The sequence below is a fragment of the Denticeps clupeoides genome, chromosome 3, assembly GCF_900700375.1.
Source record: "Denticeps clupeoides chromosome 3, fDenClu1.1, whole genome shotgun sequence".
Taxonomy (NCBI): Eukaryota; Metazoa; Chordata; class Actinopteri; order Clupeiformes; family Denticipitidae; genus Denticeps; species Denticeps clupeoides.
The window spans coordinates 8,549,832-8,562,029 of NC_041709.1; the positions used below are offsets into that span (position 1 = coordinate 8,549,832).

General features: G+C 45.0%; 1 protein-coding gene across 2 annotated transcripts in view; it reads left to right on the forward strand.

Annotated features, from left to right (window-relative positions):
• The window catches only part of LOC114786926 (flocculation protein FLO11), a 53,471-nt gene that overhangs the window by 13,673 nt on the left and 27,600 nt on the right, over nt 1–12,198 (forward strand). For both annotated transcript variants that reach the window (XM_028974521.1, XM_028974522.1), the window contains exon 2: nt 173–4,042. In XM_028974521.1, coding sequence (XP_028830354.1) covers nt 1,137–4,042 — 2,906 coding nt within the window. In that variant the 5' untranslated portion in view covers nt 173–1,136. The remainder of the gene's footprint in view (nt 1–172; nt 4,043–12,198) is intronic.

Below are 12,198 nucleotides of genomic sequence, written 5' to 3' on the forward strand. Positions count from 1 at the left end.
TTGTTTTTGTTGACTTGTACAGTACATTGTTGGTTTCTAATGACCTAAAAAAATCCATAAGCATCGATTTCATAATTGTGTGTTTGTGTCATCTTTTATGAGTGCAAGTGCCATAAAAATTAGAAAGAGGCAATCAAAATCCGTCTCTCCTTTTCTCTCTCTTTCTCTGCAGGCATTCCAGTTCTCCCAGCAGACGAGGGGGAGGTGAAAACCTGCAAGCAACAAAAAAGGAATAAAGGAGGGGAAGTGAAAGAGAGTGTGGGAGTGAAAAAACAAGAGAGCAAGTGGCAGCATCATGGGGAATCGCTCTCCCAGTGGTGTCAGAAGGGAGGAGTGCTGAAAGGGTCAGGGGTGGAAAGTAGGACGAGCCAGGTGCCAGCACACCTTTGCGCATAAAACCCCGACTGAAAGATTTCACTGCAAGGGATATTTTTAGGTGTGATGGGTGCTAAGTGCAGGCGCTGCACATCTCTTGTGATAGCAGGGCTCCATAAAGATTTCATTGTTCTTTCTGCTGTTCTTTTTTGTTCTTTTTCTTTCCCGTAAGGATCATTTGGAGCCATGCAACAGTCCAGCGAGTCATTTGTCGGTCCCCGTGCCACACTGCCCTGCTCTGCACCAATCAGCCCTTGGAACTATTGTGTGTGTGAGAGAGGCCGTGGCCACTGTTGAGCCGCACTGTGACGTTCCTGTTTGTTTCCATCAGACTCATGGGACAGAAGCTCAGGATGTGTCACATCCTGCACTGTCTCAGAACGCAGCGTTCTAATACAGCATTTTGCTCTGATTAGATTACTTGGCAACACACACACACACTCTCACAAACACCCAGATTTACACATACACACAGTCATGTGACCAGAGGACAAGACCAGTCACACAGACTGCTGAGAGCGACTGGTCTCAGGGGTACCCTCTCAGTGCCCTGTCAATCATGCACATTATCACCATAACGACAAACAAAATCACATAAAGCTGTAACCCAAATCTGTTATGTGATGGGACTGAAGCTTTTTACACATCAGTCATTCTGGCTTCACATTGTCATTGTCACATTGGAGATTAAGTCAGTTTGTACACACATTCACTAGCTGACTGCCTCTGGTCCAGGACTTCCTTTGAAGTGCCTGCCATTAATGTGGAGGATCCAGGGAGCCACTGGAGACATGGTGAGCAAGGAGCCCAACAGCCTGCCCACTGCCCACAGCCACAGCAATGGCAACCCAGAGAAAACGCCTGCCACCATGACAGTGCGTTCAGTACTGCTTAACCGCAACTCTCCAGATATTGAGAGCCGCCTCAAGAGACGACGCAACCGCACCCAGCAGGTACGCTTCAAGGACCTGGAAGATGGGGAGGACCCTAAGGATAAACTCGATAGTGGCAGCCCTCACCCCACAAGGACCCCTACTCCGACTTCCAGCTGGAAGGATGGGATTGGTAATGGCCCATCACTGGTGGGTGCAGTTCGAGGGGACATGGAGGGGACAATTGGTGCTGTAACAGCATTTCTGAAAAGAGCACCACCTCACCCGCTGACGCCTGGCCCCACGCGGAGGTCCTGGGCATCCCCACGACCTTGCTCCCTCACCTTGCCTTTCCCCCGTCAGCCCTGTATGAGTACAGCGATCCAAACATCACCAAGTCTGCAGAAGCCCCCCAATTTGTCTGCCTCTCGCAGTCAGAGCCTTATTGACTCTGTTAAGGCCAGCCAGGACACTGAGGAGGACGATCTGCTCATTGTCACCAAACCATGTTGTGAACCCAACAAACCATCACAGGAAGACAAATGCTCTACATTATCACATGCCCTGGTCCATCAGCCTCCTGGTCTGTGTACCAGAGATGACCTGTCCACATGCGATCTGAGTGAGATACCATTCTCCTGCCCCACAGCTGCCTCTAAAGCTTGCTCAGGCAGGCCTAGAGGCCGGAGGAGGGGTTTGAGCCGAGCAGTGAGTGATCCTGGAAAGCCTGAATCTCCCACTGTTTCTCCATCAAAAGCTTTAACCTCTGGTGATGGTCTAACGCAAAATGTGACACCCAGTAGCTCCCCATTGCAAAATGTGTCACCTTGTTGCTCTTCTTCACACACTGCACCACTCGCTCACAGCTCAGCATCATCTACCAAACACAGAAGTTGTGCCCTCGATTTAGCTGGCATTTCCTCTACTACTGCTTCTCTTTCCCAAACTTCACATAGTACCAATATGCCTTCCCATGTATCCATACCACAAATTCCATCTCAATTGAACACTGACTCCTGCAGCTGTCTGGGGGGAGAGTCTTCTTATGCAACACCAGTTCAAACAACTAGCTCAGAAGCAGTCTGCAACAATATGAAGCAATCTCTCCCATCTTGTAAGACTACCAAACTACCTGGGCCATCATGTAAATCTCCCACACAATCTGTGAAGACGTGTAAGATTCCTGTACAAACTCCTTCCAAGTCTACAGTCATTGGTCCTGCTGTTACACAGGCCGTACCACCTTCTGCCACTTGTACGCAAAATGTGGCCACATTTAAGACCCCAACACAGCCTTTGCCATCTAGTAAAACCCTAACACAAACTGTGCAATCATCAAAAGACCTTAAGCAAATGGTTTCTTCTAAGATGATACCATTTTCTAAGTCCCCTGCAGAAACTGTGCCATCATCTAAGATCTGTACACAATCAGCACCATCTTCCAATTCATTTCCACAAACTGTGTCATCTTGTAAGACTGCTACACTTCCAGTGCCAACTTGTAAATCTCCTGTACAAACTCTTCCAATTTGTAAGACTATTACGCAAACAATGACACCCTGTTCTGCACCAATACAAACAATAGCATCTACACAGAGTATGCTATGTTCAAAGATTCCTGCACAATCAATGGTGTTTTTTACACCCTCAGCGCCAACTGTAGCATCCTGCAACACTTATGAAAATATTGCGCCATTGTGCCCTGCTGCCTCACAGACAGCGCCATTCTCCAAGGCTTCAATACAAACCTTGCCACCTTGCATTCCAGAGACAAGCATGGCATCACCTTGTCCCCCTGATGTACAGGCAGTACTATCCTGTGCCAACCAAGTAAAAATTGTTGCAGCAGGTTCAGCTCTAAATCAGATCCTGCCAGGCTCTGTCTCTGGAACAAAGCTGACTCCATCCTGTGTCACCCCCCAAAAGACTCTGCCCCCTTACATTGATCCTCCTCAGTCCATACCAGTCTGTTCCTCTCCTCATAATATGATCCCTCACTGCCCCATTCCTGCCCAGACCATGTCCCCAAGTACAGTTTCTCGTCAAACTGGTAACCTGGCAACACCTCCTGTGGGGTTATCTTGTGTTTACCCTATGCCCCCCTATGTCTCCCCACCCAGAGCTATCCCCTCACCTCCTCAAGCCCCATACTCCACTCAGGACAGGATACTCCCACCTCCTCCTCCTCCACCACCTCCATACACGCCTCGCAAAGAAGGGATCTCCACATCAGGACAGGCCCGTCAACCTCCGCTCCCTAAGGCAGAGTCCGAGGAGGGTGAGAAGGAGAAGAAGGTGGGAAATGGACCGCTAACATCTGATGTGGGGGCTTCTGGCCTTCATTGCAGTGGAACTAGTGGAGTAGTGGTGCCATGCCTTCCCCCGAAAAACAATGCTCAGGCCACAATCAAAGCTGCCGCTCTGGGTGCTCAGAGAGCCATCTTTGGTTCCCAGACCAAGGCCTGCACCCCCCAGCATTGTGCTCGTACCTCAAGCAGCCAGCGGAGTCAACAGCAGTCACATCCCCCCACTACTGGCCCAAGTGCAGGCCAGGCAGATACGCTTAAGCAGGTGCAGGAGTTGCTGGGAGGCCTTATGTCTGGGGCGAAATGCAAACTGGACCTGGCAAGGGCTAAAGAGAAGCTCCTGGGCCCCAACGGTCCACTGTATGACATCGGCAGCCTACAATCTCAGCTCCATAGCCTGGAGGGAGTGTTGGAGACCAGCCAGAACACCATCAAGGTGCTGCTGGACGTTATTCAGGACCTGGAGAAGAAGGAGGCAGAGAGGGACGGGTGAGTGCCAGAAGCGGCTAATGGCTGCGTAACATTTAACCACCTTCCCCATCTGTCCCACTCATTATCTCATTACCGGGTGATGTGTGTGTTTGTCGCAGCACAGATAAGCGTCAGTATCCATTTCTTCTTAACTCCTGCCAGATTGCTAGACCAGTAGACGGAAATTGAGCCAAACATGCACCTGGGTTATCAGTTGTCTGTGGTGGTTTTAAGCCCTTACCTTGGTTCATTGTCTTTTTTCAGTTTAGTGGAGCAGAGTTCACAGCCCTGTTTTTTAATCCCCTATCTCTACAATGCAGGATATCCACACAAAAGAAATCTTAGCACTTTCCAAAAACATATATTTATAAATTCTAACTTCTTCAGATCAATAGTAAGTTGACTCAGTAAACTCAAAACTTTACATTAGAAATCCCTAGTCAATATTACAGCTGTATGGTTTTACTGTCTTGGTTAGAACAAGTTTCATGTAATATTCATTGGGAACATTTGGTATTACCATTACAGACTGTAATTTAGGTGTGCTCTTCATATTTTACAATTTCTGTTTATGAGCAAATTGAAGTTTGGAAGTTTTTGGTTCTCACTGTTGTGGGTATGTACCACTGCAGTTATGTAAATGTTGAATTTGGGTGGAGAGGGGTAGATAGTAGGGGAGGGTCCGAGTGGACTGAAGAGGTTACTTTTCTCCATTTGCAACTGCATGTAAACTTTGGCTAGTGCAAGAGGTATTTTCATATTTTTTTCTTTACAGCATGCACATAAAAGTACACACACAGCGAGAGAGAGAAAACCCTCCTGCAGTGAGACTGAATATGCTTTTTTATTCTGAAAGTGTTTTTCACTTGAATCGATTAAGAACTATGATGGTCACTATAAAATGGTCAACTTTAAATTTAGCCATGTGCTTTCAGCAGTGAGATTGGAAATAAACACCTGAGCAATTAGTGCTCAGAGGCTCTGGCCCCTTACCACCACGTACATTACAAAATTGTTTGATCATCCTGAGAGGTGTGTTCAGCCTTTGAAAAAGTTGCCTGATTAAGGTGACTCATAGCTATGCTACGAATCGTACAATACGTCTGCTGTGCTCCCTCCACAATGATGCTTTCATTAGAAATAGACAATTCAAAAAGGCAGGACTCAGTGTTGAGAGAGAAAATATGTTTTTTTTTGGTGCACCTGCTCCTGCTTCGTAGGAGTTGGCCAGAAAACCCAAACCAGATGGCATTTGAGCTCCTCACATCTCCAGGCAATGGAGATTAGAATTAGTGGCAGAAAATACAGGTAGTAAACAAGCACATGCTTGGAGACTGGAGTGTGGCAGTATCCAAAGATTCTTCACCTTCAGGTCTGTGAAGTCTGCCAGGAAACAGCGACCTGTCAGAGAGTCCTATAGGGCCGCGAGCAGATGAGGATTTAGGAAAGATCCACAACCTACTTTATGACATTTCTCATTTTCTGGGGTATTTACAGACTACATAACTGGGACAGAGGTCAGGAGAGGGAGGAACACTGAATACATGGAATCTACTCTTCATGTCAGAAGCAAATCTGTTTCTCATATGCGTTTTCCCCCCATCTCTCTTGGACTCTCTTGCTCACTCACACATACACATTAATACACAGATAAAAAAAAACATGCACACACATCATGCATCAAATGCATTCAGATATTCATAGGGTGTGATTGATAACCCTGTACATATTTTCTGGTGTTTTATATGCATAAGGACACACAAATGTTAATTAAATCTGAGATCTTATCCACTCTAGTAGAGCAAATTTCAATGAAGATATTGGGAACAGCCCAAAAGAAAATGTAATTATTCTTGCTAACCACGTTTACGCATTTATTTTTGTCCTCTGCGTGTGTTTAATTTTAATAAGATCTGATATTGCATAATTTCATAATGTACATCAGAGCACTAACACGGCCTGGCAGTACATGCCAGTATCCGAGAGTCAATAAGACATTAATGCCAAGCTCATTACCTGCAGAATTGTGAGTGTATAGTTTTCATTTAAATCAATTTCAGCCCTGCAGATGTGTGCGAGCAGCGGTGACCATTATTGCAGCAGCACTGTTCAAAAGAGTAAAAGCTTCATTATGCATAAAGCGTTGCAAATTCCTATGGTATTTCATGAATTCTAGTTCCGAACTGCTACCTACAACAATTTCTGCTCTTGTAAGTGAAATATTCTCATATCCCTGTGATGCAACATCCCATGAATGTATGCATCTTTTTTTTTTTTTTTTTACTAAAATGTTGTTAAGTGACAACATCCTGTCCTTGGGCTTTGCTTGTAGACTGACAATTTGCAGCTGGTTCAGTAGAGCTTTGTTCAGCGTCACCTCCAGCTTGGCACCACGGCCTCTCGCCGCTCTTTTTAAGTGGCTCCGTAATCTACAGCTAAGAAGCGCACAAAACAATATTAACACGGACCATACGATGACTCACGTACGGCTTGAGGGATGCATGGACTGAACATCACCCCCTGGGCTTAAATCAATCTTCTTTTGTTTGTGTTCTCTTCCATCAGCGTTGCTACTACATTCCAAAAAGGCCCAACTTCTGGGCCAATTGTTGTTGTTGCTCCTAGCACCACCGCATTTAATGCAGAGACAATGACAATCGGACCAGGCCTGTTTTGCACACCCACTGCCACTGTTTTTTTTCTCCCTCATGGGTGACTCTGTCCTTGGATGCGAAGGGAGACACAGATGGGAGTGGGAACAGGAACGGGGAGAGAACAGCAGGCTGGCACAGTGAATTTCAACCACGTCAGAACTGAGTACACACAAACAAGCCCTGGAACTGCGGAACTCCCAGAGCCCAAAAGCCCGAGCTTATGCTATGACCACCAGCGCTCTGTTGCCAACCAAACAGAGGGACAATTAGCAGGTTAGAAAGCGACTGCTGCAGAGAGCCTTTGGTAACATTGGTAGTCCACCAACGTTAAACCAGGCACTGATAATTATTTTGACTGCGAATTAGCCTTTGTGTAATGAATGAGAATCTAGCTGACAGTTTGTCGAACGTCCTCACGTATTAAAGAACAGTGTTGGTAATTGGCGCTGACAGGATAGTGCTGTCTGGTCCAAGCTGCAGATGAAAATGATTCCCCACAGCATATGGATAACTGTACGTCTCTTAAAGCAGTCAGTATTCATTACGGATGGTTGAAAAGGCATTTTCATAGGCTTTGTACATGCTATGACGGGGCCAGATATTTGCCTGCCAGATGCAGATACTTCTGCTAAATGTTTGCAGCAGCTTTTGTGCGTCGTCAATTGCCCATGTTCACTGCATTATGCAAGTCATAATTCCTCAAGTGCTCTGTGAAGTGGGTGGACAGAGTTCTGCTGCTCGCAGATAAAGCCTGTGGGTGATGATACCGGAGCAGTTTGCTAATGGAGCTGTAAACATTAAAGGAAGGGTCAAGTTAGGTAAAAAGGGAAAATAAAACCGGAGGGAGAAAGCGATTGAGAATACATTGAAAACACACGAGTGAGAACACTGGGACGGTGCTGCACTGTCTTCCGGACTGGATAGAACCTTATCCTCCTTCAGCTTCATTGTAAATGGTGGGTGCCTGTTGGTATGCCAAGAGTTTTAGGGGGAATGGTAGGCATCCATGAAAGTGAAAGTGAAGTGATTGTCATTGTGATACACAGGACACGGTGCACACAATGAAATGAGTCCTCTGCTTTTAACCCATCACCCTGTGCTGGTGAGCGGTTGGCAGCCATGACAGGCGCACCGGGAGCAGTGTGTGGGGACGGTGCTTTGCTCAGTGGCACCTCAGTAGCACTTTGGCAGATTTGAACCGGCAACCTTCTGACCGCTTCCTTAACCCCTTAGACCACCACTGCCCCCTGCCATCGTTGTTATTAACAATTTGTCCAATCGTCAACAACAAAAAATTCTATTGCGCGACATCTTTACAGTTCCTTTCTCATCTCTTGCAGTAATGAACAACACCCCAGTCTCTCCCCTTTCTGCAGCGTAATAACACAAACTTTTGGAACAGATTGACCTAAAAGAGGAGGTGAAGCAATCTAACGCCACTGTTTCCTCTATTTGAATATATGAATACATAATGCGAATGCCTTATTGGTTAGCTAACTGGGTCATTTTTAGTTGAAAGCATTCCGCTCATCCTTTGGAAAAATTAAAGTCAGAATAATGTAATACAAAACCATTTGCATACAATTTACATTAGGTACACAGCCAGATGACAAAATATATTTAGAATCCAATTCTCTGTGTGAGACAGCCAGCAGGACTTAAGGCGCTGTGTTTGCAGCGAATTTCAATACCTGAACACCTCTGGGGGATTTGGATGAGTCCTTCAGGAATCTAGAAATTTGAGTTGTTTTACAATTCAGCATTTTCTTCCCTAAACCCTGTTAGAGACAAATGAGTCCTACAGTAAAAGTTGCATCAATAGACTATTCTGCTTTTAAAGACCTAGTTTTGTGTCTAATTTAAGAATATGGTCCAAACTAAGAACTATCAGTTCATGTGTTGACCTTGTTTTGGGCAAATCTACCCACTGTCTGGTCCTGTATCTTTATGAAAACATATTGCCATAAACCTACCATGCATACTTACTGATTTCTCAACAGATACATAACAGTACATGCTCACCTTTGTTTTAAGTGTAATATCTCCTTCACCACTAATGCTCTACATTTATGCTGATTTTCAATTTTTTAATAGCCATTTCCAGATATCACAGTCATTTGATTAATTAAAGGTTTTGATCAATTTCATGTTATTTTTGTGGACAAAACTATTGTTTTCTATCAAAAATGTGGACACATTGTTCAAGAACTAATATGTGATGACTGTGACAAGACAGCTAAACAGAAAAATACATAAATAAATTCAGAACCAGGGAAGTCCTGTCTCCAGTCCAGTTTTGCTCTATAATTTAAAATATTCAGGACCTATAAATAAGTAGGTGCAGCAGTGGTGGCCTAGCGGGTCAGGAAGCAGGGTTGCAGGTCCAAATGCAGAAAGGTTGCAAGGTGCCATTAAGGTCCTCTTTAGCAAGGTACTGTCCCGGGGACTCCCCACACGCTGCTCCCCCGGGGCGCATTTCATGGTTAAAACCCCTGAGACCACACTTCACTGTGTGCAATGGATGCTGTGCTGCGCTGTGTCACATGTGACAATCACTTTCACTCAACTTTCGAAGTGACTGTGTTGATAGGGAGTTAGCTATGAAGGTTCTGTTAGATCATGCAAGGGTCATGTTAACAGCCTCACCCGAATATATGTTTCGTGCTGAAACGAGAGATGGGGCAGCCTGCTGCTGTCCTGTTGCTACACTGTCAGTTCCGGGCTTTATCTACTTTCCACAAGAACCGTTCTATCTCTCCAATTAAAGCACCACTGCATTCTGATAAAGTGACACAGCTGTCACCTTTAATCTCAGGCAGGAAATGCAACATAAGAAATCGGATTCTCTTTGTGGCTTGTTGTTGTTGTAATCCTTTAAAAGCCATTTAACTTTTTTTTTGTCGTCGTGTCACAGCTTGTGTACAAAACACACAAAAACTGAAGCTGTCCAACAAATCCCCCAGTTTAAACTATAGAGCCTTTCAGAAGCAGGACCCCCTGGGAAAATGGTTGAGCAGCAGCTGTACAGTTTGCCGTTTTTTAATCGGTCCAGGGACTGGTTGCTTCATTGATCCACCAGATCGGAAAATGATTCAGCTCTGCTTCATTCCTGCCCCGCTCTGTTTGCAGGGGCTGGGATTGGTGTTTATCTTGCGCGCGTCAAACAGAGTAATTGGAGGTCTGTCTGGGAAACTAAGCAAGGCGCAGTGAGTATGGAGTAAATTACCGAGCACCTTGACTTTGCGTGCGGGGGACGCCGCGATTTATTTAGCCCTAAATGACTCGATTATGTCGGAAAAAAAAAACAACTCTGAAAAATGTGGCAGAGCGTCTCAATTTCACTGGCGTGGCGTGAACGAGGAGCGGGGCTGGATCTCCGCTGATGTAGCTGAATGAGAACTGAAAGAGCTTACTCTTTTGGAAAGTGCAGGAGATTATCTTTCTGATTCAGTGAAGTGTCTGAGTCATAATTTAGGATGTATTGATGTCTGTCAGAATTGAGGAAGCATGAGAACGTGAAGCTCTTTTATTCAAATGTCGAATTAATGTGGTCTATTATACATGCATTCTTAATGTCTTTATGCTGTGTTTTAAATTTGTCAGCAGTCATATTGTGTTATAGGATGTGAAGCGTGTGATGTTTTCATAACACTTGATGTATTAAAAGGGAGGAGACCATAGCAATGATTGGCAGCTCCCACACGCCCTCTACTTGCTCCTTCTGGATTATTTAAACCATTATATGCACAAGTGTATTGTAGAAGTGTTGCTAAATATGTGATTTTCTCAGCTCAAGGTCATTTAACTACGTAACATACTGAAATTTTATTAGGGTTCCTCAGCACCTATTACTTATATCTAATGACAAAGTCAATGACTCACTATCTTTAACCGCTTAGTCCTTGTTCTCAGGCTGTGTGTGGCTGAAGCCCTCCCGCGCACAGGGCACACACACACACAATTCACTCACACACTTACACAGTTCACTCACACACCCACACCTACGGTCAGTTTTGAGTTGCCAATCCACCCAATGTGCATACCGTTGGATGGTGAAAACCAGAGAACCCAGAGGAAACAAGTACCAACACAACAAAACCAACCAGTTTGGCTTGATTGTAACAGTCAGGTCACATGTGTAACACTTGGATCTTAAAGTGCAGCATTAATATGACATTTGTTGTGCTTTTCTGACGTGCACTCAGATGGAAATGCATTAGGATGTCATTACAAAAATGTTGCATGTTGCTTTTCCATGGTATGAAAAGTCAGTGCACATGTGAGATGGGTGCTAATTTCCTTAGAAAAAGCCTACAAACACAAATCTGCCCCTCATTGTTTATAGGTTTTATATAATATGCTTTTATATAGATCTTTGTGGTCCCCTAAATCTGAATTCTCTTTCCGAAATGCAGAAATACAGCCACTTTTAACCAGTCACACAATGAGATTTCCCCAGGACGTGCCATTTTGGGGTGGGTGTAGCTTTAAATGCAAATAAGTTAAATGCAATTATGCAAAGAGCTGTGTGGAAATTATCAAAATGATTAATAAGATTAATTCTTCAACTAAATTCCACGGCTGAATAACATCTACGACTCAGCAGGACTCAAGCACCATCCTCTTAGACCTGTTGCTGCTCAGGCAGTATTCCATAGTTGTTGTGGCTGCTGGTGTCTTTAGTCTCTTGGAAAATAATCAATGGAGATGACGTGAGAGCGGACCTTGCAACATTGCAACACCGCCACTTGTAAATGCCTAGCCGGTGCCACGCAAGGGAGTGCTGAGTCAGAGGTAGTCAAGGGGAGACATTGAATCCTGTCACTGTTTGTCTTTCACTTCCCCCCGGCTGTCTCAAGCGCTTTGTATCTTCAAGTGGTAACAGCACCCCAGTCACCGTGGCTCATGCTGGGACATTGATGGATGTGTGTGTGTGTGTATGTGTGTAAGAGCAGAGAAGCCAAAAACAGCTCCAATCACAGCAGAACCCACAAATCACAGGTATTGGCTGAAGAAATAAAAAGCATATGACACATGGTACTAGTGGAAGACACTACAGAGTCCCACTCCCCCCAAAATGAAAGGCAGCAAACACACAGGAGCACTTCCAGAGAGGTGCGTGGGGGTGTGAAATTGGGGTTATTCAACAGATTTGAACCTTTTTACCGACGGCCATCCAGAGAGTTTTTGGCGTGCTGGTACGGGAGTCTAGCAGAGGATGGGGGAGATTAGGGGCCTGCATTAGCATTCTTGTCACAGGAAACGCTCCACAAACACAGCCTGCTTACTCCCTGCTCCGGGGGCTCGGCCACTTCACCTGCTAACTCTCTGCTTTAACAAGACAAAAACAACAACACTGTGGCACTGCTAAGACCAATGGAATACAAATTGTGCCTAGTTGAAAGTGGTAGACAAGCAGGAAGTGTTTTAATTAAGACTGAAAATTTGCTGCCAGGGGATAATTATGTCCCAAATGTGGAAAAGCAATGTAGTGAAACTGGCACTTTCTGTCTTTGATCA